Here is a 26,759-nt window from a genome sequence, read left to right on the forward strand (position 1 = left end):
CCCCCACGGTGTGACACCCATCTCCCCTTGTATGGCACCCATTTCCCATCGTGTGACACCCAATGCCCCCTTGTGCTTTAGCGATCTCTCCTCCTCCTGCACCGCCCCGAGGTGCAGTTGTGTAAGAACCGAAAGAACTGCGGATGCTGTAAATCAGGAACAAAAACAAAGTTGCTGGAAAAGGTCAGCAGGTCTGGCAGCATCTGTGAAGGAAAAAAGAGTTACCGTTTCGGGTCCGTTGACCCTTCCTCAGAAGGTTTTTGTGCAGTTGTGTTGCCCTGGGAAATGAGCAAGAACTTGAGCATTCAACACAGTGCGCCAAACTATAGGGGATCCGCCTCTCCATTCAGCCCCGCCCCCTTGACTCGGCCCCGCCCATTTCACTCCAGCGCCTTGTACGCGACCACGCCCCCTTCATTCGGTCCCGCCCATTTGTGCCCTGCCGCGCCCCCTTTTAGGCCGCGCCTGTTTGAATAATCTCCGCCCCCATCATTCAGCTCCGCCCCTCCTGCACCCGCGCCCTCGCCTCTAAATTCCGCCCTGTCACTTAGCCACGCCCACCAATTGTGACCCGCATCACGTTTTCTCGCTCCGCCCCCCCATGTATCCACAGCCACGCAACTGACCCCGCCCATGTCCTCCAGCGCAGCCCGCTCCCATATAGCCCCGCCCCATTCTCTAGTCCCGCCCAGTCCCATGTAGCCGCGCTCACGCCGGTAACCCCGCCCGCGTCCTCTAGACCCGCCCCCACACCGTTAGGCCCCGCCCAACACCCTAGCCCCACCCATTCCCTTAGCTCCGCCCAAGCCCGCTAACCATCCACGGGCTGACTCCGCCCCCTTGCCCTCTGACCCGCTCCGCTCCCACGCTGCCCCGCGCTCTGCTCCCAGCCCGAGCGGCGGCTCCGTGTCTCCCTCCGACCCCCAGCCTGAGTCCCGAGGCCCCGCCGCCGCCGCATCATGATCAAGCTCTTCTCGCTCAAGCAGCAGAAGAAGGAAGAGGACGCCGCCGGAGCCGCCAAGACCGGCACCAAGAAGGCGTCGGCCGCGCAGCTCCGCATTCAGAAAGGTAACGGGAGGCCGGGGCTCGGCGAAGCCGGGGCCCAGGGGAGGGGGGAGGGATCGGCGGGCCAGGCCTCTCTGAGGCACCGGGGCAAGGGGTACTGGTGTCGGCGGGGGTTAGAGACCGGCCTCTGACCCACAGCGAAGGCCTGGAGGCAGCTAGGCCTCAGATGGAGCCTGGGATCCGATTCGACCGGCTTCCTTCATGTGGAGAGGGCTCTGCTCCGAGGCCAGGACTGGGAGAGACAGAGGAGAGGATCTGGGTGTTGGGTTACTCAGAACCCCCCTCCCTCCCTTCCTTCCCCAGGGTTGGGTTCAGTTACCCCCACCCCTTTCCCCCTCACTATGGCCTGACTATGGGGTGAGGAGAGGGTGTCAGGGATTTCCCCCAGGCTCAATGGGCTCCTGATAAAAGCACTGATCTTCTTGGGTGAGGCAGCTACAGCCAACTCCTTACTAACTGCCTGGTAACTGGTGCCAGTTTTGGTCTTTGACCACTCTGTTGCCGTCTCATGAGGGGAACCGCAATCACCACAGTCGGAATCTGTCACCTCAGCCCATTCCTCAACTCCTCCCTTTGACACTGATATAATCCCTACCGTCTCAATGCCTCCACTCTTGTAATCTGCCACCAACACCAATTCCAGGGTCGCCATGCCTTGGGCTTCTGAACCGGTTGTCTCAGCACCCGAGAAGTTTGAAATTTGCCAGCAAAATGTCAGGTTTCTTCTCCAAAGCATTGAGACAAAGCTCCTTGGTCCAGGAAGGATATGTAGTCCCATACTTGCAATGCTAGTTTGAAATTAGGGCTAGATGGAGTTTTATTACAATCACAAAACATCAGTGGCAGAAGGCAGTTTTCACAGATTGGCAAATTGATGACTGGGCTTGAATGGGATGGCCTGCGCAGGCAGGGAGGAAGTTGGAGGTATTTGTTCTCCAAACATAGTTATTAGAGTGTGCTGTACTGCACTCTAGGGAATATTTTATGTTATCATTTAAGAGGAAGCTGGGGAAGCCTTTGAAATGCTGCAATATAAAATATTTCAAGGGAAAGTAACTACATAGCTCCTGTCGGAGAGCTCTTATTTACATGGAAGGCAAAGTGCTGTAATTTATAGATTTTTTTTGGCCTCTACACTTGGAAAGTACTGCTGCTGACATCCATCCGCGTTGGAAATCTCCTCACATAATCAGTCATCCATTTCTAATCTTTGACAAAAGGTGGCGGCAGTAGCTGGTACTCCAGCTAGCCATTCATCATGCCCACTCATGGGCAGGCATTGAATTTCTGAAAACAGTTTCTCTTTCTTTCCTAAGCGGGGATGTGCAACAAGTGGTGCCTTTATCCAACTGACCAGTCGTGGGTTTTGACCCAAGGTTTACAGAGATAGGTTGGGGGGGTGGGTCTGGGTGGGATGCTCTTTGGAGGGTTGGTATGGACTCGTTAGGCCAAATGGCCTGTTTCCACAGTGTGGGGATTCTATGAAAATGTGATTGCCATCCCCAAAATAACTGCTGCTCTGCAGAATTCTGTCATTACCCGAGCCACGCGTATTTTTGGATTGTGTAAGGGGCCCCATGTTGGGAAATGCTTTATCCAGTGTTGAGGATTTACAGATCACTGGACCATCATGATAGGGGCAGAAGGAAGGGACCATTAATCGCAAGAGGACCTAAGATAGGGAGATCCTGAGGTTGCATTGATCAGATAGAGAGAGAGAAAGGGGAACTGACCAAATACAAAGAGAGTACAGGTGCTTTTTGTATATAAGCATGTTTTTAGAATACTTGTCAGTTCTCCAAAAGGTTTGGAAAGATTTACATTGGACAGTGAGCTCTATTCAGTCAATTTCAAGGTTACTTTATTTTCTAAATATCTAATAATTTCAGTGCCACAAGTTAGAAAGCACTATATGTGGGGGGTGTTCTTTGTGGTGTTGGCCTCTTATTTAAGGGAGGAAGTAAATATGTTGGAGGCAGTTAAGGTGAGGTTTAGCAGACTGATACCTGATGAGCGGGTTTTCTGTAGGTTGGACAGACAGGGCTTGTTTTCACCAGTTTAGAAGGGGTGACTTGATTGAAATGTGTAAGGTTCTGAATCGTCTTGATAAGATGGAGTTGGAAAAGCTGTTTCCTTTTGTGGGTGAATCCAGAGCTTGGGGACCCTGTTGCACAAAGATGAGGGATTTATTGTTTTCTGAGAGTTGTGCAACTTTGCCTCAGCAGACAATGTAGTTTGGATCACTGAATATTTTTAAGGCAGAGGTAGATAAATTCTTGATAGCTTTTGATTCGCTTGACTATGAGGGGCAGATGAGAATGTGGAATTCAAAAAACAAACAAACCAGCCGTAATGTTATTAAATGGTAGAGCAAGGTCAAAGGGCTGAATGGCCATTTCTGCTCCAATTTTGTATGCCTGTATGGAGGATCTTTTTGTCTTAAAAAAAGCATTCTGATTGCTTTTAGGTACTAGCAGCTGATTATTTTAGGGGACCCTATCGTGTCAATCCCCCTTGCACTTCCTCTCTCTCAACTAATGTGAATTCTGTTCCCAGCAGCTGGTCAGCTCTTCCCCATCTGTTTGTCTGCCTGAGGTTATCACCCCTTCAAAAAGCAGATGTGTGCTCATCTCTCCTCCCATCCAACAGCAGTTGTGAGTTCCAGTCTTGTGCTGAGACCAGCTGGCAGCAAGGTTCCTAACCGGAGCGTGCCCTAACTCCATTCTATCTGTGCGGTATGACCAGCTCCCCAGAGCCAGAGGGGTGTTCACCATAATCGTATCACGTTGAGGTGCCTTGAACAATTTGTGGCTGCCTGGGTTTGTCATCGCACGATCAAGGTGTGAATGTCCAGCTCTGTTCCTGCGACAGATTTGCAACTGTCACTGACTAATTTAGTGGACTGGAACTGATGCATTATTCCTGTGGAACACTTGCTTTGTCTCCTGAGATTGAGCACTCTCCCAGCTATAACAGATTTGTCATAGCTCGCTTCAGCAGTTTCAAGCTGCCGAAAGTGTCCTCTGGATACACATCTTGAAATCAAATCTAGTTTCCTCAGTGCTCCATTGGATAGTGTAAAATTCAGAAGAGTCACTGCAAACATTTGATATTTAGTTCACAATACAATGGAACAAAAGCTGATCCTTGCTGGAGAAATTCAGTAAGTCTGGCAGTATCTCTGAAGAAGTCATACTGAACTCAACAAGTTAACTTTGTTTCTCTCTCCACAGATGTTGCCAGACCTACTGAGTTTCTCCAACAATTTCAATTCCATATTTCCTGCATCCGCAGTATTAATTTGTTTTCCTAACATTACAATGGTTTGGGTTGTTCGGCAAAATGGAATCACTTATTGGTTCTCGGCTGGTCCACCTTCTGTGAAGAACATTAGTAAACAAAGAACTGATTTAAAGTTCTCAAACTGACACTGTGTGACTTGATCTTGTCTTTCCTGGCTTCAGGTCTCTGCATTAATAGTATAGTGACATAATCCATTCTTAAATTAATGACGTAGTGTTACGTAGGCAGGAGGTTGGCCCTGTGCATTATTGTATGCAAGTCGAATACTTGTTAAGTCAGGGTTTCGGTGAGGAGACCTCCAGCCAGCATTGGTAAAAGGAACAGGTGTAGGCCATTTGGCCCCTTGAGCCCCTGTTTTTCCATTTAGCTGGGTGATAGCTGATCTTCTACCTCATTGCAATTTTCCTGTGCTATCCTCACACCCCTTCATGTCTTTAAAATCTAGAAATCTATTCATGCCTCTCTCGAAGATACTGAGTGACTGGGATTCCTCAGAGGGACTTTTAGTTTTTATTCTGCAATTCATTCTGCTGTGGAATTGGCTTTTCCTCTGACTCGTTGCAGTTTCACCCTGTAATGATAGTTACGCATGCAGGGAGAGTTGGTTCAGGAGTATTGGAAGAGTGTAGTGTGAATTTTTGTTTAAAGCCTATCTGGATCAATGGGCAATAAAGAAACTGGTAACAGCTCATATAGATCTTCAGCTCTGGTTGCTAGGCAGGCATATGAGGAATTGAGGGTAGATTTGGATGAGGAAGTATGGGATGGTGGATCATAATGCTGACATGAATTGGTTGTGTTGCAGATCCTGTGTAATCAGATAACATTTTAGACATGAGATCCTGAGTTTGGCTTGCTGCAAGTCACCATTATACTCACTTTGAGAAGGAGCTCAGTCATTACTGTTCCCTTGTGTGAGAATATCACATAATGTCTGGAAGGATAGCTTCCTTTGCTGCATTCCATTTTCTTTACGCTCACGTTTTTTAAAATATCTCCTTTCCAGATATCTATCCATTGCCCTCTGAGATTTAATTGGAGATTTTCTGTCCTTCACCATTTCTGCTGGAGCATTTCACAACTGAACAGAACCCTTTCTACGTAAAAGCCTATTTCCTAACCACTTCCTTATGGGGGCAGACTTAAATTATCTGAATCACCAAACTTGTAAAGGCACTTTCCTGACCAAGTTTATTGCAAGAATTGACTGATCACTAGATCATAACTACCATCACGCATAAATAGAAGGAACATACATTAAAATGTTTGTTGAAGGCTATTGAAATATATATTCCCCTCTTGCTGTCTGCAACCGTTCCCTGTCTGCTCTGTGTTGTTGTTGAGTGGGTGACCTTTTCACACCAGGTTCGATTAACTGCCTTCACCTCTGGAGCATTTTTCTGTGATGTTTTCGAGCATCCGTCATCAAACATTTTTGAAAAAAGGTGCGACTTCAATGCAGTGGGGTGCTGTAGCTCTAATCGAACAGTAAATGACTCCAGTGCAGCGATCTAGGCGAGTGCAAAATTTCAGACAGTGATCTGATTAAATAATGGTGTTTCAGCGAAGAATGTTAACCAGAATGCTTTGAGATCTCCTAGCGCCCCTTAAATACTGCTGTAGGATCAAAAAGCATTTGTGTTAATCACAGTAACAGGCAGGCCGTCTCTGTTTAACACCTGGGACTGAAAAATCTTCTCTCTGCCGGTTTCTCACCAGTCTGGTAACATAATACAGGTTTTACTGGCTCAGTTCTGTACTGGAGCAACATCTTAGTCTATATATAATCATATCCTTGAGTGGTGATAAATGGCACAACCTCTGACAGTGAGGTGCAAGAGGCCAGAATCTGAGGTGTGCAGAGATCCCAGAGGATTGTAGGGTTCAGCATTAGAGTTTGTTTTAAAGTATTGAGCTGTTGCCAGACCCACATGCCCTATTATAGGAAGGATATTATTAAACTGGAGAGGATTCAGAAAAGATTTAACAGCATGCTGCTGAGAATGAAGGGTTTGAGGTATAAAAAAAGGCTGGAAAGACTAGGACATTTTTCACTGGAGCGTAGGAGATTGAGGGGTGACCTTCTTGAGGCTTGTAAAATCATGAAGTGCATAGTTAAAGTGAGTGACAGAGGTCTTCTCCTTAGGGTGGGTGAGTTCAAAGCTCATGGGCATATTTTTAAGGTGAGAGGCAAAAGTTTTAAAAAGGACATGAGGGGCAACTTCTTTGATGCAGAGAGTGGTTTGTGTATGGAATGAACTGCCAGAGGAAGTGACAGATGCAGGTACAGTTACAACGTTTAAAAGACACTTAGTTAACTACATGAATAGTAAAGGTTTGGAGGGATATGGGCCAGGAGCAGGCAGGTGGGACTAGTTTAGTTTGGGAACATGGTTGTCATGGACTGGTTAGACTGAAGGGTCCATTTCCATGCTGTATGAGTCTAAGTGATGGATGAACATGATTTGGAGGAGGTGAGTTCGATTCTGGAGATAAAGGTGCGGTCAAAGGTTTCAATGCCTAGAGTGGAAACTCCCCTCATACTGTGTACTTTATTGTACCCACTTGGGTTCTGGAGAGACCTGTTGCCTTGCTGAGGAATCAGGGATGGACCCGAGTGTTGCAATTTTATTTTCAAAAGTTAGTGACGAAGTTGATGGGACCTGTGCATAGAAAGTTCAGCCAACTTGAGGCTTGGTGAGCACTGTAAAGACAATGTATTCAAGTCAATCAGGAAAATATAAGAAAGTTTGTTTAATAGAACATTGATTTTTTAATAAGTTTTTATTGAAGTTTTGGAATTGTGCACTGGACTTAGGAAAGAGAACTGGATTTTCTAATGGAAGCCAGTGGAAACATGGATCTTCTCCTGTAGTTATCTTCTAACCAACAGAGATTCCATTATACACCTCAACAACAGGGTGGGACTTGAGCCCAGGGCTCCTTGCTCAGAAATAGGGACACTATCACTGTGCCACAAGAGACGAGGAATGCAAGATTGTGTTCAATTCAAATTTCACCATATTCTATTACCATGACCCATGTCACGGAACATTAGCCTGGGGTTCTGGATTGCCACTATGCCACTGTCTCCCCAATGGATCTTCCATCGTACGTTTTAAGTGGTTGCAGTGTTGACCTTGATGTGTGTACCACTTGACTTTTTGTTCCTACCAGTGGTATGATTTCTGCCATAACGTTACCTTGGCTAGTGGTAGTGTTGTGGTTTCCTTAATGAGCTAATAGGCCAGGTTGTGTCAATTCAAATCACAGGTTTGGCAAGTTGAGGGTTTGAACTTTACTTTTGAAACAAAGGAAAGAAATCAATTTAAAGAACAGGCCTGTAAAAGGGACTAAAAGTTTTTTTATGTGCAGCTGGGCAGCTTGCTCAGGAACATCAGAGGACAATCAAAAGCTAACCAGGTCACTGTGGGGCTGTGGTCACATATGGAGCCAAACCAGATAAAGACGGCAAGAGTTCCTCCCCTAAAGGACAGTTAGTGAACCGATTTCTTTTTAAATGAGTAGCCAGACAGTTTATAGTTACTTGTATCGACATGTTTTTTAAATCAATTTCTTTGTTTTAGAAGTTAAATTGCAAATCAATTTATCAGAGAAGTCTGTTGCGATTGTACCCCAACTGTGATGTGTAGCATAGTAGACAGTGAAGAAGGTTTTCTAAGATAACAAATGGATCTTGATCAAATGGGTCAATGGGCTGAAAAGTGGCAAATGGGGTTCAATCTGGATAAGTGCGAGGTTTTACATTTTGGTACAACAAACAACGGTAGCGCTTATATAATTAATGGTAGGGCCTTGGGTAGTGTTGTAGAACAGAGGGACCTAGTGGGGCAGGTACATAATTCTTCTTCTGGAATACTGTGTCCAGTACAGGTTGCCCAGTTTTGGGAAGGATATTATTAAGCTGGAGAGGGTTGAGAAGAGATTTACTAGGATGTTGCCGGGTATAGAAGGTTTGAGTTAAAAAGAAATGCTGGATAGGCTTGGACGTTTTTCACTGGAGGATAAGAGGTTGAGAGGTGACCTTATAGAAGTTTATAAAATAATGAGAGGTATAGATAGGGTTAATGGTAGTTGTCTTTTCCCTAGGATTGGGAATTTCAAGACTAGGGGACACATTTTTAAGGTGAGAAGTGAGAGATTTTAAAAAAAGACATGAGGGACAAATGTTTTACACAGAGGGTGGTTCACGTGTGGAGTGAACTTCTTGAGGAATTGGTGGATGCAGGTACAGTTACAATGTTTGAAAGCCATTTGGATGGATAGGAAAGGTTTGTAGGGAAATGGGCCAGGAACAGGCAGGTGGGACTATTTCAGTTTGGGATTATGTTTGGCATGGACTGGTTGGACCGAAGGGTGTTTCCATGCTGTATGACTCTATGAGAAGAACTTTGCAAATGATTGGGAAATTTCTGTGTTGCTGTTCGATTTCTCGAGTTAGAATCTGCTAACTGGGGGGCGTGGTTGCTCAAAATTTGAAAGGAAAACAGAAATTGCCGGAAGCACTCTGCAGGCCAGCCAATGTCTGTGGAAATGCTGTCTGAAATGCTGGTTATTTCCACCATGTTCTGTTCTTCGATTCCATTGCCTGGTCTACGCTTTTTCTCCAGCTATCCCCTATCTATAAGGCACACAGGAGTGAGATGGAATACTGATGTTTGCATGGATGGGTGCAGCTCAAACAACACCATCCAGGACAAAGCAGCCTGCATGATTGGCACCAATTCCACCACCTTCAAGGATCGCTCCCTTCACCACTGACACAGTGGAAGCTGCATGTACCGTTTGCAAGCTATAATACGGTCGTGCATCCGGCCCCCTTCAATAGCACCTTCCACACCTGCCGCCTCTACTATCTTGAAGGACAAGAGCAGCAGATGCCACCACTTGCAAGTTCCCTTTCAGACCACTCACCATCCGGACTTGGTACTATATGCCCTTTCCTTGGCTAGGGTAGGTCAAAATCCTGGACGTCCCCACCTAACAGCACGGTCAGTGTTCCTACATCCCAGAGACTGCAGCGGGTCAGGAAGGCAGCTCACCATCGCCTTCTCAACCTCAATTAGCGATAGGCAACAAAATACTGGCCTGGTCAGTGAGGCCTTGTGTCTAATGAAAAAATTGAATAAATCTGTTGATACTCTGGTTGTTCACTGGATTGTCCCTTCTGATTTTTTTCAGATATAAATGAGTTGAATTTACCTAAAACCTGTGAGATAGTTTTCCCAGATCCTGATGACCTCCTCAACTTCAAACTCATCATCTGTCCAGATGAAGTAAGTGATGAGCAGAAGTTTATTATCAACCTGACTGAGAGCTTTGAATGTCTTTGTTTTTAAAAGTGCGGATGTTTTCAATGAACTGTTGGTGTTTGATGGTGGAAACCAAGGTTCTTGGTTCTTGAACCAGACTGATCAATAAGAGGACAGGGGAAGACCAGGTTTGCCAACCACTGTGAGACTCAAACATACCCGTTCTGGTGTATCACAACATTAGTTCTCAGACCCCAGAATTTGCCAGCTCCCTGTCCTAGTGTTCTGACAAAGGGTCACTGGGTTTAATATTAACTGTTTCTCCCTCAATAGATGCTGCCAGATCTGTTATGTTTCTCCAGCACTTTCTGTTTTTGTCCCAATCCCAGTCCGACAATGAGCGGTTGAGGAAATTGCGGCTGATATTCTCTGAAATTTAGAAGAATGAGAAGTGATCTCATCGAAACATGCCATGTTCTGAAGGCGCTTGGCAGGGTAACTGCTGAGAGGGTGTCTGCACTGGTTGGGAAGTCTAAAACCACGGGGCACAGTCCCAGGATAAGGGGCCATGTTGAGGTGAATCAGTTCACTGATTCAGTTCACTCAGGGGACAGTGGATGTTCCGTTGAAAAATATATTTAAGGTGGGAATTGGATTAGGGAAGCAGGCAGGAATGTGGAGTTGAAGTTCAAGATCAGTCATAGAGTCATTGAGTTGTAGAGCATGGAAACAGACCCTTCGGTCCAACTCATCCATGCTGATCAGATATGCTAAACTGATTTAGCCTCACTTGCCAGCATTTGGCCCATATCTCTCAACCCTTCCTATTCATATACCATCCTGTCACTTTTTAAATGTTGTAATTGTACCAGCCTCCTCCACTTCCTCTGGCAGCTCATTCCATACACACACCACCCTCTATGTGAAAAAGCGGCCCATTAGGTCCCTTTTAAATCCTTCCCCTCTCACCTGAAACCTATGCCCCCTAATTTCGGACTCCCCTACCCTGGAAAAAAAGACCTTGACTATACACCCCATCCATACCCCTCATGATTTTATGAACCTCTGTCTCCCCTCAGTCTCCAACGCTCCAGGCATAAAAAGCCCCAGCCTATTCAGCCTCTCCGAATAGCTCAAACCCTCCAGTCCTGGCAACATCTTTTCTGAACCCTTTCAAGTTTAGCAACATCTTTCCTATAGTAGGGAGACCGGAATTTAAAGTTATTGAGTATGTTGAAGGCTGTTCTACACAGATTAATGATCCATAAAGGGGGTTGGGGTTTATTGTGTCAGGCAGAAAAGTGGATCAGTCGCGATCGTATTGAATGGTAGGGCAGGTTTGAATGGGCTGAGTGGTCTGCTTCCCCTGTTAATTGTGTTGAAATAAAGGCTAGCAAAGAGCCACAGTTAGTGGGAAAGAAGGGGAATCAGCCAAAGTTCCAGCTGTTGATTCCTTCCTGGTTACCCCTCCTGCAAAGTGTGTGTAGACATGTGCACACGGGCTTTGAGTAGGCTGGTTGCAATTCTCTCCACTGTTAGTGTGTTGAGAGTTCTGTTTTTTGGGTGCGACACTAAAGGGGCCCATTGTAGTGTGGCCGTGGAAGAGCCTTAGGGCTGAGCAGGGCAACCGTTGGTGGAAGGTTGTGTTTTTGACACCCAGGAGCAGTAAAACCTCAGAAATAAATTGAAGCAAAGAATGATTAAAAACCTACCTAGCCATCTTTGCAACTTACAGAATAGTGAAAGGGCAGGATAGAGTGGACGTGGAGAAAATGTTTCTACCAGTATCAGAGAGACTAGGATCCAAGACACAACCTCAGAGTGAAGGGACAACGCTTTGGAGCTGCTACGATGGGGAGTTTCTTCAGCCAGAGTGTAGTGATTCTGTGGGACTCATTGCCACAGATGATTGTGGAGGCCAAGTCATTGAGTGTATTTAAGACCGAGATAGGTTTTTGATTAGTAAGGAGATCAAAGGTTATGAGGAGAAGGCAGGAGAATGGAGTTGAGAAACATACCAGCCACGATTAAATGTGGAGCAGACTTAATGGGCCGAATGGGCTAATTCTGCTTCAATAACTTATGGTCTAAGTGGGGAAAAAACCTGTAAATAAAATAGAATTTTTAAAATATAATTTTGCATATTGGCTTTATATTTTACATGCGTATGCACATTTTTAAAAGAGAGGCGAGCATGTTTGTTTAGAATTTATCCTTAGATAGTTAGTTTCAGCAGACACCATCTTGATGGAATGTACAGCCAGATGGAAAATGTCAGGAGGCGGGTTTCTATTAGGAGCGGGAAGTGAATAGGTTTATGGTGAGATCGTGGATGAGCTTCAGTAATTCTCATAGATTCCATTGTCTGGTTCCTGATAATTTTTCAAGAATAGTTCCATGTGAATTAGGCTTCCTGAGGAATTCACTTCGAGTTTTGAATTATGAAATGACAAATCTGGAAACAGAAACATGCTTTGTACGGCGAGACTGTCCTGTCCCCAACACATCTACCCATTCCTCTCGTTGTAACCTCCAGTGCTTTGTGAATGAATTAGGAATTCAATCCCTGTGACTAACTGCGAGGGAGGTTTGGTTAATTGTGACTTGATCCAGTGGGAATAAAAGAGCAATTTGGTCTGTTGGAATTCTATATCTGGGAGAGTTTGGAGAGTGCTAAATGGGTAAAGATTTGGAGTCTGGGACGAGGAGACGTATCCTAAACTTTGGAGTCCGATCTTTCAGGTGAAATTATGAAGCACAACGACAAACAAAAGGTGACTGATGTTTGAGTCTCTTCTGCAAATGGGAGCTGCTGCTGGGTCAATTCAATTTAAACCCCGAGGGTAATGGATTTTTGTTAACTGAAGATATATGCCAGAGGCTCAGATGGAGAAGACATCGAACAGCCGAGGCCTCAGTGGATGGTCGAACAGATACGAGGGACTAAGTGGCCTCCTGCTCTTCTTAGTGGAATGTTGTCCAGCGATGGCGAGGTGGAAAAGTTTTGGATTAGTGAGGTTCTGTTTGTCTAGGATCATCAGAAGGAGACCTTTTGGTCTATTGAGTAATGCCTACTCTTTCGAAGAGCTATCTACTTCATTCTATTTCCCTGCTGTTTACCAGAGGACTACAGATCAGCCCTTTGTATGTGTTTATTTAACTCTCTGTTGAAAGGCATCTTTGAATCTGCTTCCACCAGGCCGCAGACAATGCATTCCATATCAGAGCAACACACTGAGTCCCTCAGTTCCTCTCTTCTGCTCCCGCCCTCTCTCTCTCGCTCTCTCTGTCAGGCGTGCGCTCTCCCGACCCTCTGATGCCCTCAGTGTGTGATCAATTATTTTAAATCTCTGCACTCTGGTAGACTGGAAACAAATGAAGAAGGACTTTGATCCCATTTTATGGGAAGGTGTTTTGTTTCACTGGGATTCAGCACATTCAGAACATGTGGAATTGTGTACATTGACAGTCTGTGATGGTTATGAGCGGGAAAAGATTTAATACTTGTCTTGTGTCTGATTAGATTTGGTCCACATGTCTGGGAGAATACTTACCAGAATCATTGTCTTTATTAACTGCAGTTGGCAAATATGTCTTGTTTAAAAACTTCTTGTTCTTTTTGTTTTCAGGGGTTCTATAAAGGAGGGAAATTTGTGTTTAGCTTTAAGGTAAGTGGAGGGTAGCTGTACTGTTGCATGAGAATTGCACACTTCGAACATCTAAACTGCATCCCTGAGTTTTAAAAGTACAACTTTAAGGCCGATTGTGACAATGGACGAAGCTCGATTTCGGGAATTTCTCGCTAAGCGTTCCTTTGCCTTCAGTGGGATTTGAGTTGTGCATTTTTCGCCAATTTAGACAGAAGTCTGCATAAACTTGAGCAGGCCAGCCAAAACACGTGCCAGCTGATAACCTCCTCCTGAACCCCTCAGGCAAGTTGATGTGTAGATTTGTACATCAACAGAGTAAAGAATTCTCAACACGCTTGGATGTGTTGGGTAAATGTTTAGACACTGCTGCTGCTTGTAGTTACTCCTACCAGGAGACCTGTCATGGTGTGTCACTAGTGTCTCTCTTGCATTGACCTCACACATCTACTGTAGATTTTCCGCAACCATTCTGTGACATAAACCATTCAGCTACACCGAAGGTGTAGTCAGATGCACTGGGATTACATATACATAGATATATGTTAGTGAGACTACATCTCGAGTATTGTGTGCGTTTTGGTCTTCTGAATTAAGGTATTAAAATCTTTCACAGGACGTTAGTAATGCTGGCTTGGCCAGCAATTATTGCCCATTCCCTAATTGCCCTTAAGGTGGTGGGTGGTGAGCTGCTTTCTTGAGCCACTGCAGTCCATGTGGTGCACATACATACTTAGTGCTGTTTGAGAGTGATACTCTAACACTGGAGGCAGTACAGAGCACGTTTGCACAGCTGATTTCTGGGATGATGTGGTTTGTGTGTCTTTCCTCATGGAGGAGTCGAGAACTGGAGGGCACTGTTTCAGAATGAAAGGTTTCCAATTTAAATGAAACGTAGAAGTATTCTTATAAAAAGGAGTCCATTCTACCCATCAGGTCTCTGCTCGTTCTCTGTGGAGTAATGTAGTCAATCTCGTTCCCTCAGAAGTGAGGAATTGCTTCGCCAAGGGTGGAGAATTGTTCGAATTCTGTATCCCTGAGAACTCTGTAGGCTGGGTCATTGAATATTTTCAAGGCTGAATCTGACAGATTCTTGAACTGTTGGGCAGTTGAGGGTTATGGGGAACAGACAGGAAAGTGGCGGAGTTGAGGTGAGCCACCATCATATTGAGTGGCAGAGCAGACTCAAGTGGCTAATACTGTTCCTCATTTCCATTGCACGCGTCTGTTTTTGCAGGTTGGACAAGGGTATCCTCACGACCCTCCGAAGGTGAAATGTGAAACTATGGTGTATCACCCAAACATCGATCTAGAAGGAAATGTTTGCCTAAACATCCTCAGGTAGGTCAAGGTTGGATTGAAAGGCCTGCAAAGCTACATGCACGCTTGGAATTGTTTCTCGGACTTCGATAAGCTGTTATTGTATATTTGAATCGTGAGTTTTATTTTCCTGTGGCTTATTGTGCTTGTGTGGTTTATGGTTGTGGTGTGCTGAGGTAGTGCCATGAATGCAACAAATTGAGGAGATCGATCCCTGGTTTCCGGTTCGGGGCCCAGATAATGTCTGCAAAATGGCTGGCTTCCTGAGTAGTTCTTGGGTGGGTTTCCTGACTGAGGAAGTGACTGGAAACTAGTCATTATGACACAGATGGAGGCCATTCAGCCCAGTGAGTCCATGCTGGCACTCTGAAGTTCAGTATACTGCAGCACATCCAGTTTAATTCCTCTTAAGTATCCATCCAATTTCCTTTTGAAATCATTGCCTTCCACCAGCATCTTAGTTCATGAGTTCTAGATCATTATGATTTCCTTCACTGAAAGAAAGATCATCCTCACATGTCCTCAGAACCTCTTGCCTAAAACCTTAAGCCTGTGTTCCTTCTCCTTCTACAATTAGCTAATAGGGATAGTTGTTCTTTGTCCTCTGTATCAAGACCTGACATAATCTTGTACAGTTTTGTCTCCAGTCAATCTCCTTTGTTGGAAGGAAAAATTACTCAGCAGTTGCATTTTAGGCTGGCCGCTGGGATAACGTTGCTATTTGAGTTAGAACCCAAAATGCAAATAGAAAGAAGCAATGCCGTTTTAAATGAAAAGAAATGTTGAGCAACTTCTGAAAAACAGACAGGAGAAATTAATGTATCTGAAATCTGTAACCATGATATTTAATCTGTTTTATTTTGTGGATGTGAATTTGGTCAGAGATACGGAGAAACATCAAATAATAAATTTTAGAATGTGGGCAGAATGACGGGTAATAAACATGCTAGGTTGTACTCTCGAACCAGCTTTAAATGGGGTAGGAACTGAGAGATCAGGGACTGCATGTATACGGATCTTTTGAAAGTAGAGTTGTTGGTGTTGAAAGAAAAGAAATTTGATACAGTTAATGAAGGATGAACTGTTTCCACTGGCAAAGCATTGGTGACCAGGAGATACCGGTTTAAAATAATTGACAAAAGAGCCAGTGGTAAATTATTTTACACAGTGAGTTGCGAACTGAATATGGAACATGACTAGAACATGAAACATGAATATGGAACATGACTGGAAGGGGCAATGTAGACAGATTTATGATGGATTCTTGAAGGGGTAAAATATATTGGGTTGTGGGGGAAACAGGAGTGTTCCAGGACTGATTGGATAGCTTGATCACGGAACAGTCACAGATTTAATGGGCTGAGTGTCCACCTCTGATTTACTTTCCAATGGTTCTGTTCTGTATTGAAGCAGTGCCTAGGATGATCCAAAGATTGGACTTGCTTCTCCTTTAGTCGAGTGGAAACTGTTGGTTTTGTGGGATCAATGCAGTATTAAGTGCAGGAGTGATATTTCTGTTCTTTTTGAGAAGGCTTGTCCTGGATTGCAGGCTCTAGATTTGCTATTATTATTTATGGCTTTGCCTCTGACTAGATCTAAGTAGTTCATAGACAGACCAGAGCCTCTGAAACATTGTGAAGTGAGCAATGGGAAATTAGCATTCGATGCTGATTAGTACAGTGAATAAAAATCCATCATCAGGTGGGAGTCTGTTGGAGAAATACCTCCTTCCCCTCAATAGTGTTTGTAATTTTTTTTTCTCCTCTGGTTTTCTCATGTCTGAAACCAGTCAGTGATGCAAAATGATGTTAAAGGTGGGGTGATCATCCATTAACCCATTGAAAGGCAGAGCAAGCAGGAGGGGACGAATGGCCTCCTCTTGTTCCTGTTTCCTAAAGTCACTCGATCAGAACCTGCTCAAACCATCTCATTTAAAAAAAGAATTGTTAAACATGACTCTTATCTTTCATGGAGTATTTTAAGTATTCACCAGGCGATTTGAACTTTTTAAGCTCTACAGAATCCAACTCCAGAAGCTCATTTAAAACAAAAGCTAAAAGCTGTGAATGCTGGAAGCACCAGCAGTTCAAGCAGCATCTGTTGAGGGCGAAGCCAGACCCGACATTTCAGAGTGATAACCCGAATGACAAAATGAAGAATTAAAAATTTTTAGGAAGAATACAAAGACTTTGGAGAGAGTGCTGAATGATTCACAACAACAGTTCGAAAGATGAGGAACTTCAATTATGAAGATAGCCTGGAGAGTTTGGGACAATTTTCCATTTTTCCATAAAGGTTTATGGGAAATTTGATAGAGGTGTTCAAGATCATGTGGGGTCTGCACAGAGTATGTAGGGAGGAACAATGTTCCTGTTGTTGGAAGGATCAATAAAGAGAGGGCATAGATTTAATGTAATTGGCATAGGAAGTAACAGAAGAGCCATTTTCACACAGAGTGAATGTACTGTCTGAGAGTAAGGTGCAGGCAGGTTCAATTGAGTTATTATCTGAAAAGGCAGACTGAGCAGGTTTACACAGAGAGAGGACAGGGAGTGGCACGAGGTGAATTGTTTCTTAAGAGGGCCAGAGCAGACACCCCAGGCAGGACGGCTGCCTTCTGAGCTGGAACAATTCTGTGGTTCTGTTGTCGGCCAGCAGAGAGCTGAGGGTAGGAGGAGGAAAGAGGAAGGCCTCTGACTCTGGACAGGATAGGAGTGATTAATTTGCAGAAGTGGTAATTGTGCAGGGCATGTAACTCTGTTTTGTGCACTCATAGTGGAGGAAGGTGAGGTTTACTCACTCAACTACTGTTTATTGAGCAAGAAAGGATTATGCGTTGCTGCTATTCATAAGGTAATGGTAATTGTACAAGATATTTACTTAATTGTCTTTCTGTTTTCTTTGCACAGAGAGGACTGGAAACCTGTATTAACAATAAACTCTATAATTTATGGGCTGCAGTACCTTTTTTTGGTAAGTGGACAAACTGCTAGGAACTTACTTTGGAGTGGAGAAACCACATTGGCTAATCACGGTTTTGCAAACTTAGGAGTATCCAAGCAAAAATTTGCGAGGGCGGCACGGTGGCTCAGTGATAAGCACTGCTGCCTCACAGCACCAGGGGTCCGGGTTCGATCCCACTCTCGGGTGACTGTGTGGAGTTTGCACATTCTCCCTGTGTCTGCGCGGGTTTCCTCCGGGTGTTCCAGTTTCCTCCCACACTCCAAAGATGTGCAGGCTATGGTGGGTTAGCCACGGGAAAGGCAGGGTTACAGGGATAGGTTGGGGATGGGTCTGGGTTGGATGCTATTTGGAGGGGCGGTGTGGACTTGTTGGACTGACTAGCCTGTTTTCACACTGTGGGGATTCTATAAGTTGCAGCTGAGGTCGCTTTGAATGCTTATCATGGGGCCTCGTGGGTCATGTATCAATATTTTCTTAAACTAGGGGTCTCTGTTTAAAAATGAAGGTTTGTCAGTTTAAAAAGGTGTAATTCTTTTCTGTCAGAGTGTCATAAGGCTTTGGAACCCACTTTCTCAAAGGCAGTGGAAGCAGAGCCTTTGAATTTTTTTTAAGGCAGAGGTAAATCCTTGGTATGCAAGGGGATGCAAGGTTATTTTAGGATAGTCAAGATTGTGGAGTTTTTCTTTCAATTTCAGAAATAGACTTTATTCATAAATTATCTACAAGTTTAAAAAAAAAAGTAGAACAGGTCCATACAGATTTTGCAGAAAACATAGTGGGGTTTTGACATTCCTTGTTACAGCTTCAATCCAGTTGCAAAATAGGGCAATTTTTAATTGTGCAAGGAAATTACAGCAAACTTCTTTTATTAACCAGCACCTTCAGGACCAGGAGTGTGTTGGTTGGTCAAATATTCCGGTTGCTTATGTAAAAACACCAACTAGTAATAGAAATGTAACGCAGGGGGTAGACACATCACTGTAATACTTTATTTACAGCATAAATCACTTAAATAATAATGCAACTTTGCCTTAAATAAAACTTATCAGCAGAGAGGCGTCTCACTTGCACCCTTGACTGACGATTCAGAGATCGCAACAATACAGTAAAATTCAGCTATTTGAGGTATATAATTTTTGCCGGTTTGTCAAGACTTACCAGTTCATAAGGTGCTCGTTAAAACAAAGTTTGCTGTATTTACATTCCTTTAAGGAAAACGAGGGAGTCTTGAATCTTAACAGACCCTTGCTATATTTTGAGACAGTAAGGACTGCAGATGCTGGAAGCTTGAGTCAATAAATGTGGAGCTGGAAAAGTACAGCCGGTCTGACAGCATCCAAGGAGCAGGAAAGTCACCGTTTTGGGCTGGAACCCTTCACATGTCCTCATGCTGTCTGACCAGCTCCACGTTTATTGACCTTTGCTATACTTTGGCAGAAGGACGTTAGACGGTACTCTGGGGTAGACATTACAGTCAGATCCACCATGATCTTATTGAATGATGGAACAGGCTTAAGGAGCCAGAGACCTTACTCCTGCTCCTAACTTATATGTTCCCAATGACTGCATACCTGAACACCACCTCGTGCTATGACATGGGATCTATTCACCAGATTGGGAATAATGCTAAGTCCTCTCCAACCTCCTCGTCCAAGATCAATAAGGAAGACAGATCAGTAATAAGATATGTAAGTATGTTGGCTGCTTTTCACCGATCCAATTCCCAGGGTTTAGGAACCTCAGGTTGAACGCTCGTTGCTGTACACAAGTGGTTTGTCTTTCCTTGGCTGAATCTGTTGAAAGATTTGTTCTTGTTACACCCACTGACATTTCACTGAATGAGATTTTTTTGTGTTAAATCCGATATCTGCCTCCCTAACTCCTTATGTCATTCCGTGATGTGGTTATGCGTGCAGTGGCAGATGTCTGCCACTGGGTGGAGCTTCCCATGGTCTAGAAGCTATAGTGTCTGCACCATTTAAAACAGGCAGTATTAGCTAACAAAGTGATAACCATTTGTATTAACCTACAGTTGCTCAATATAGTTTTTTTTCAGTGGTCTGTCAATTTCAGGCTATAGTAGCTTGTGGCTTAAGACAGATTTATTTCTGTGATTCAATAATTGAGGGGCATCCTCAGCTCCTTTGGCAATGCTTCCCCTCTGAGTTGCAAGGCTCTGTGTTCAACTCCAGCAATCGAGTTCGGAAACCCAGGCTGACGTTTGAGTGCCGTACTGAGGGAGCAATGCACTGCCGGAGCTGTCGTCTTCTAGATGACAGTTAAACTGAGCCCCCAGTGGCTGCTCAGATGGTTGTAAAAGATCCCACCTGTCTATTTTGAAGAAGATGGGCTCAATGGCCCCCTGCATCATAACAATTCTGCAAAGAGCAGGGCATTTCTCCTCTTGTTGACCTGGCCAATATTTATCCCTCGATTAACATGTTTAAAAACACATTACCTGGCCATGATCACATTACAATTTGTGGAAGCTTCCTGTGAGCAAATTGGCTTCCACATTCCAATATTACCACAGTGACTACACTTTAGAAGTACCTCATTGGCTCTAAATCACTTTGACAGAGCTGGCTGATCATGAAAGTGTGCTATAAATGTAACTTTTTCCCTGCACAGTAGATGTTCTTGCTAACATGCTTCAGTTTGATAATGTGCCTGTGCAGCACCTTGGGGTGTCCTAGTGCATTAAAGAGAATATGTAAATAGAAATTGTTGTTTAGCATCATTCCTACTAGAGTGCTAAATGTCACAAATAATTTCCAGGGGACAGGTAGAAAACTAATTAACATCTGTTTTTATTTTGAAAAAAAGGCCAAGATACACCTTTATGTTTGACATGGTCCTGAAAACTGAGAACCATACCCTTCCCCTAGTGAGTGCAGACTCTTATTTATCAGATAAGAGGAAGAAAATTCCAACATTTTGGGCACATGGTCACATCACTTGGTAGGTTAATTGCATTCATCGCATGCTTTTGCAGTGAGGACTGTAAATGAAATGTTACTGGTATGATCTGGGCAAGATTTATATAGTGACTTTCACAACTCAAGGAATGAAGTACGTTCAAAGTGTAATCATTGTTGCAGTGTAAGGAATGCAGCTGCCAATTTGCACACAGCAAGTTTCCCCACAGAACAGTGTGATATGACTGGGTAATATTGTGTTTGGCAGTGCTGATACAGTAATAAATATTGGATCATTTCCTTCCTGTTTGAAGTAATCCCCCCACCTCCCACTGGGGTAGGATTTTTTAACATGAGCTGGCAGTAGCTTGGTTTTACACCCCTTCTGAAAGGTGACACTTCAACAGTGCAGCACCGAAGTGTCGACTTAGACATCTGTGTTCACGTCCTGGAGTAGCTGCACCGTACAGACGGGAGGGAAGAGCATTAAACTAGAACTGATCCTGCAAAAGTGTGGTGTTGATTCTGCCCTGACTTCTCGTGCGCAAGGCCACCAGTAAATTTAAGCGTGTGTCTCCTTTTGTCTGCTTTCTTCTCTCCCTCTCTGGCTCCCAGGAACCTAACCCTGAGGACCCCCTGAACAAGGAAGCAGCAGAAGTCCTTCAGAACAACAGACGTCTCTTTGAACAGAACGTGCAGCGATCCATGCGGGGAGGTTACATTGGCTCCACTTATTTTGAGCGATGCCTTAAATAGGGGCTCAGAGTGCACAAACTGAGGCCACACAGAGAGAGGAAAAAAAAAATCTGACATACTTCAATATATAAAAACTTTACAAAATACTCGACCGAAAGCAGGAGGGCCATAGAGAGAATGAAGGGGCGGTTTCCACTTACGCCCCTCAGCATATTGCCACAGGAAGGAAATCTCCGAATTGGAATTTTAAAAATAAAAACAGGACTGCTTGATTGTCGTACTAGCTCTAGAGCATGCCAGGAAGTTTGAAATAGTTTTGGTTCTCTCCTTCCCCACCTCCCAACAACCCCGTCCCCTCTCCGATTCAATTAAATTTATTGTAAGTGTATTTCACTTGAGGAGTGCTGCCGTCTTTATGTTAATAAAATTTTTTTAAATGTCTGTGGAATATTTTTGCCCCACCCTGCCCCCTCAACCCCCTTTCCCACCCCCACCCAAGTCCCCTCGCCTTCGCTGTTGGTGAAAATGCACAGGATGTGCCAGAGGAGGAAGAAGTTACCAATTGGATCTGAAGAGACAGAGAGAGACGTTACTGTAACGCTGCATCTAATCTGTTTTGAATGTTTTGCCTGTTCATTAAGTTGTATAGATTTTTTTAAAATGAAAAGTTCCCTCCCATTTTGTTTCTGTGGTAGGTTATTTCCTCAACTGTGTAATAGAATGTCAAACAATGCACTCCATACACGAACCGCTGGAGGTTACCTGCTCCCGCTCTTCACTTCTCGCGGAAGTATTGGTTGCCTTGGCACTGTAGCACCTCATAAGACTCGAGCTGTTGCATCCTTCAAGCTGCCTGGCTGAAAATCCAAACAATCATTCTGCTAGCTCCCTTTGTGGAGTGCATGTTTATGCACTGTAACTGCAGAACAGGGCTGTCTCTGTGGAAATGACTGCTTATATATCCGCACATGCTGGTCATGACCCCACCTGGTTCCATGGCACCAAGTTATTCTGATGTTGGTGTACTCATTTAATTGTTTAAAAGAAAAATAGCTCATGGTTCATTTTTAACTTGAGATTTCATCCACTGTGTGATGTTTAATTTTTACTGACCACGCTTTATTTCAAAATAATAAAAACAAACTCAGTTACATTAAGAATCCCTTAAAATGTAACCTGCTCTTGCCTTTTATTCTTCTTGGTAACAGCAAGAACTTGCCCTAAATAAACAGCACTTTCTGTCCCACCTTCCCCCCTGCCCAGATTTAAAAGCAAGATCCCGTCCAACGTTTGAGTCTGATGCCTGTGAATCCAATCTCTGGTGGAACTGCTTGGGGGAAGTTACAGTTAACCTTGAGGTTTTCTTTTTAGCTGGGCAACAGGAGAGGAATCAGCCTTGTTGCACTGTGGAAGTGGGCTTTGGGAGTGTCAGTATGGCGTTGGTAAGGATTGAGTTTGCCTGTTGAGGTTGAATATCCCGGTGTCTCTTGCAGAATGGCATGAGGAACGATACCTGCAGCTCTGTACTTTGAGGTGTGTCACTTATCAAACTTTTTGGGGAAAAGAATGTTGCTTCATGGTTCCTGTAATTTTTACCTTGGGCATTTTCAACAGTGCCTGGGTACAGAAGCTGTTATATGAGCAGATTACAAGGTGTGTTAAAGAAGATGGGATATCCTTGTAGCAACAATTATATCCTGGTAAATATGAACACAGTGGTAATGTTTGCATGTGTGGCTCGCCTTGTGTGAGAAGTTTCTTCAACTTTCTACAGCTGGCGTTACCTTAGGAAATCCCTGGGCGCAAATGGGATGGGAGCTGAGTTTACTGTGTGCAGTTTTTGACCCATTGGATTGATATAGACCCATGCTTACTGTCTTCTCACTTGGAATGAAGCAATTTTGCAGTTTGGGTTTGTTTAAAAAAAACATTTTCAATTCAGCTCATCACCAGCACTTGCAATCTTATGACTATGAATAAAAAAAACTTACCCACTGTGCAATATTTTGAGTGATGCATCTGACCATCCCAAGCATATTGGTGCTCAGATATTGCCAGACTTGCGTGTGGGTGATCTTATTCTGTTTGCCAGTAAGGATCTCGTTTTGACCAACAAAGGGTGCCTATTTCACCCTGAAGAGTGGAAGTCTTTGAATGTTGTCAGTACTAAACCTAGCATTGATGCAGCAGGAGCAAAGGATCCATTCTATTAGTGTCTCCTGATGTGAAGGAACCTGATCCTTCAGCTCAGTTTTCTTATAACCATAATAAATGGAAACCTTTGATGATTTGTCTCAGTCAATTTTCCTGTTGTGTGTGATGAATGTGGTGGCACTGAAAGGAGATAGTGACTAAAAAAGCAGGAGTTTGTATGAAAGGCCACTGACCTGAAATGTTAACTGTTTTCTCCACAGATGCTGAGAACTGTCTTTAAATTTTAGAGTTAGATGAGCTGAAGCCAGTTAACCTGAGTATCGACTGGGGGTGAAGCGGTTTATGGTAGTGCCCCTATCTCTGTTCCTAAAGGCCTGGGTTCACATCCCATTTGCTGTAGTAGTATGTTATAACATCTCAGGACCAGTGGATTTAGACTGAAGGTGCTGCAACTCAAATATTGAAATGGTCAAGACCAATTGGGGAGGTAACGGTGTGGTGATAATGTCATTGGGCTAGTAATTCAGAGCCTATGATAATGTTCTGGCGTGTGTGTTCAAATCTCACCATGGCAAGTAGTGAAATTTGAATTCTGAAGGTATGAATATGATTGTTTAACCACTTTTGTAAAATCCTATCACGAGTATCCTTGGGGGAAGGCTATCCTTACTTGGGACTCCAGACCTAGTGATTGACTCTTGGGCAATTAGGGATGGGCAATAAATGCAGTGACACCCATATCCCTTGAACAGACAAAAACAAAGCAATTGATATAATATTCAGGATAGTCTGAGGTATCTAACCTGAAGTTCAAAAAATAAAATTGCCTGGAAATGAGGTGGAGGCAGGTTCAATTGAAGCATTTGAGAGGGCATTGGATTACTATTTGGGTAGAAGCAGTGTACTGGATATGGGGGAAAGGCAGGAAATTGGCACTAGGGGATAGAGCTAGTGCAGATATGATGACCCAAGCACCATCTTCTTGCACTCTTAACAATTCTGTGAATTGAAGATCTACTATTGGTGCGCTGCTGGAATCTCAGTTACAGCTTTGGGGTTGTGTTGTTTCCCTGTTTGTCACGTAGCTATTGCCCTTTAGTCACATAATCTTCATCCCAACTCTCAAATTTATTGGGCCTCAGAGCAGTCAACCTCCAATGCATTGCTCCGTCATGTGGTCCCTGCCCCCAGTGAAACAGCAGTGCTCTGCACATGTGTACTATCCCATTGGATCTTGCTGGAGGTGCTGGTTTGGACTGGGGTGGACAAAGTCAGAATTCACACCAAGCCAGGCTATAGTCCAAAAGGTTTATTTGAAATCACAGGCTTTCGGAGCGCTGCTCCATCATCAGGTGCAGAGAGCGAGATTACAGAGACAGAGAGATCAAAAGATCATAACTCTGGCGTGAGTGGAGTGTCATATAAGTCTCTGCAGATGACCAAGAACGTTAGATAGTGAGTAAAGTCAACAGCTGAACAACCAGCAAAGGGATGAATTATAATTCAATTATGTGAGGCAGAGAGATAATTACAAAAAATTAAAAATGAGCTGGTGCTGGAGACAAACTAAATGACTGGAATAACTTGACAGGTATAAGAGTCACATGCTGAGGGTCTAACCAATGTAATAAGTAATCCAAACTGTACAAACTCATTAAGATAGAGAGATCATAACAGTTTATCAAGGTGATGCTGTCAAAACAGGACAGAAAGGAAGATTTTATAGATACAGAAGTGTGGTGGGGTCACATGCAGCACGACATGAACCTCAGATTATAGTTGAGGCCGTTTTCATGGATCCTGGACTTGGCTATCAGTTTTTGCTCAGCGATTCTGCATTGTTGTGAATCTCGAAGTCTGAATGCCCTTGACTGCTGAAGTGTTCCTCTACTGGGAGGGAACATTCCTGTCTGGCGATTGTTGCACAGTGTCCATTCATCCTTTGTCATAGCATCTGCATGGTCTCGACAATATACGATGCCTCGGGGTATCCTTGCCTGAAGCGTATGAGATAGACAACATTGGCCGAGTCACATGAGTATCTGCCGAGTACATGGTGGGTGGTGTTCCCATGTGTAATGATAGTGTCCATGTCAATGATCTGACATGTCTTGCAGTGGTTGCCATGATATAGTTGTGTGGTGTTGTGGTCGATGTTGTCCTGAAGGCTGAGCAGTTTGCTGTGAACAATGGTCTGTTTACGGTTTGGCAGTTGTTTGAAGATGAGAAGAGGAGGCGTGGGGAAGATCTTGGTGAGAAGCTCATCGTCATTGATGACATGTTGAAGGCTGCAAAGAACATGGTGTAGTTTCTCCGCTCCGGGGAAGCACTGGACGACGAAGGGTACTCTATCGGTTGTTTCCTGTGTCTGTCTTCTGAGGAGGTTGTTGCAGTTTTTTTGCTGTGGCACGTCGGAACAGGCAATTGATGAGTTCAGCATCATATCCTGTTCGTATGAGGGTGTCCTTCAAAACCTTTAGGAGTCTGTCGCGTTCCTCCTCATCTGAGCAAATCCTGTGCATGCGCAGGGTTTGTCCGTAGGGGATGGACAAAGGCATTCAGCCTCCGATCTTCAGGTGAGTGCCCTCCAAGGCGATCTTTGGGATATACAAAAACACAGAATCGCTGAGTAGAGACTGATAGCCAAGTTCCGTACCCATGATGACGGCCTCAGCCATGATCTTGGGTTCATGTCATGGTACAGGCTGAATGGCCTGCTCCCACACTGTAGGGATTCTATCACGTTATTCCAGTCATTTAGTTTGTCCGCAGCACCAACTTATTTTTAATTTTTTGTAATTATTTCTTGCCTCACGTAATCGGATTATAGGTCACCCCTTTGCTGGTTATTCAGCTGTTGACACTTTACTAGCCGTCTAACACTCTTGGCCAGCTGCAGAGACTTATTAGGTCACACAAATTGTATGATCCTCTGATCTCTCTGCCTATGAACTCTGTATCTGTGTTCACTGCTCACTCTCTGACTGCACCTGACAGAGGAGCAGCGCTCCGATAGCCTGTGATTTCAAATAAACCGATTGGACCAGAACCTGGCGTCGTGTGACTTCTGATTGGATCTTGCTGGCAGATATTTGCATCTTCAGTGCGCCTGCGCGGTGCGTTTGTCCCCAGGATCGGCAGTGCGCCTGCGCGTGCGGTCGCCGCTACGTAAGTGGCGATGGCGTCATCCATCAGTTTTCTATTGGCCGGCGACGTGGGTGACGTAAGCAGACAACAACAGGAACCGGAGGCCGCGACAACGCGCACCGTCACCTCCCAAGGCCCAAGGCCCAAGGCTCCAGGTCCGTCCGAGCCGGGGGTGGGCGCGGGGAGTCCGTCTGTCTGTCAACTCGGGGTCCGGGCCCGGGCCCATCCCGTCACCCACCCACTTCACCCGCTCCTGACTGACCCCTCCCCCA

The 26,759-nt window shown here is 44.5% G+C and overlaps 2 protein-coding genes across 2 annotated transcripts in view; both read left to right on the forward strand.

Moving 5' to 3' along the window:
- The first annotated feature begins 801 nt into the window (after window positions 1–801).
- On the forward strand, window positions 802–21,864 carry ube2m (ubiquitin conjugating enzyme E2 M). The gene is made up of 6 exons (XM_048617666.1): window positions 802–1,068; window positions 9,571–9,665; window positions 13,271–13,309; window positions 14,526–14,629; window positions 17,518–17,581; window positions 21,106–21,864. The coding sequence occupies exons 1-6, from the start codon at window positions 960–962 to the stop codon at window positions 21,244–21,246; spliced, it is 552 nt and encodes a 183-aa protein (XP_048473623.1). The 5' UTR covers window positions 802–959; the 3' UTR covers window positions 21,247–21,864.
- A 4,652-nt stretch (window positions 21,865–26,516) lies between these two features.
- The window catches only part of chmp2a (charged multivesicular body protein 2A), a 16,138-nt gene continuing 15,895 nt past the window's right edge, over window positions 26,517–26,759 (forward strand). Inside the window, exon 1 of the mRNA XM_020519666.2 lies at window positions 26,517–26,642. The gene's annotated coding sequence lies outside the window, so the exon portion shown is untranslated. The remainder of the gene's footprint in view (window positions 26,643–26,759) is intronic.

The sequence above is a fragment of the Rhincodon typus genome, chromosome 37 (assembly GCF_021869965.1).
Source record: "Rhincodon typus isolate 14 chromosome 37, sRhiTyp1.1, whole genome shotgun sequence".
NCBI classification, from domain to species: domain Eukaryota; kingdom Metazoa; phylum Chordata; class Chondrichthyes; order Orectolobiformes; family Rhincodontidae; genus Rhincodon; species Rhincodon typus.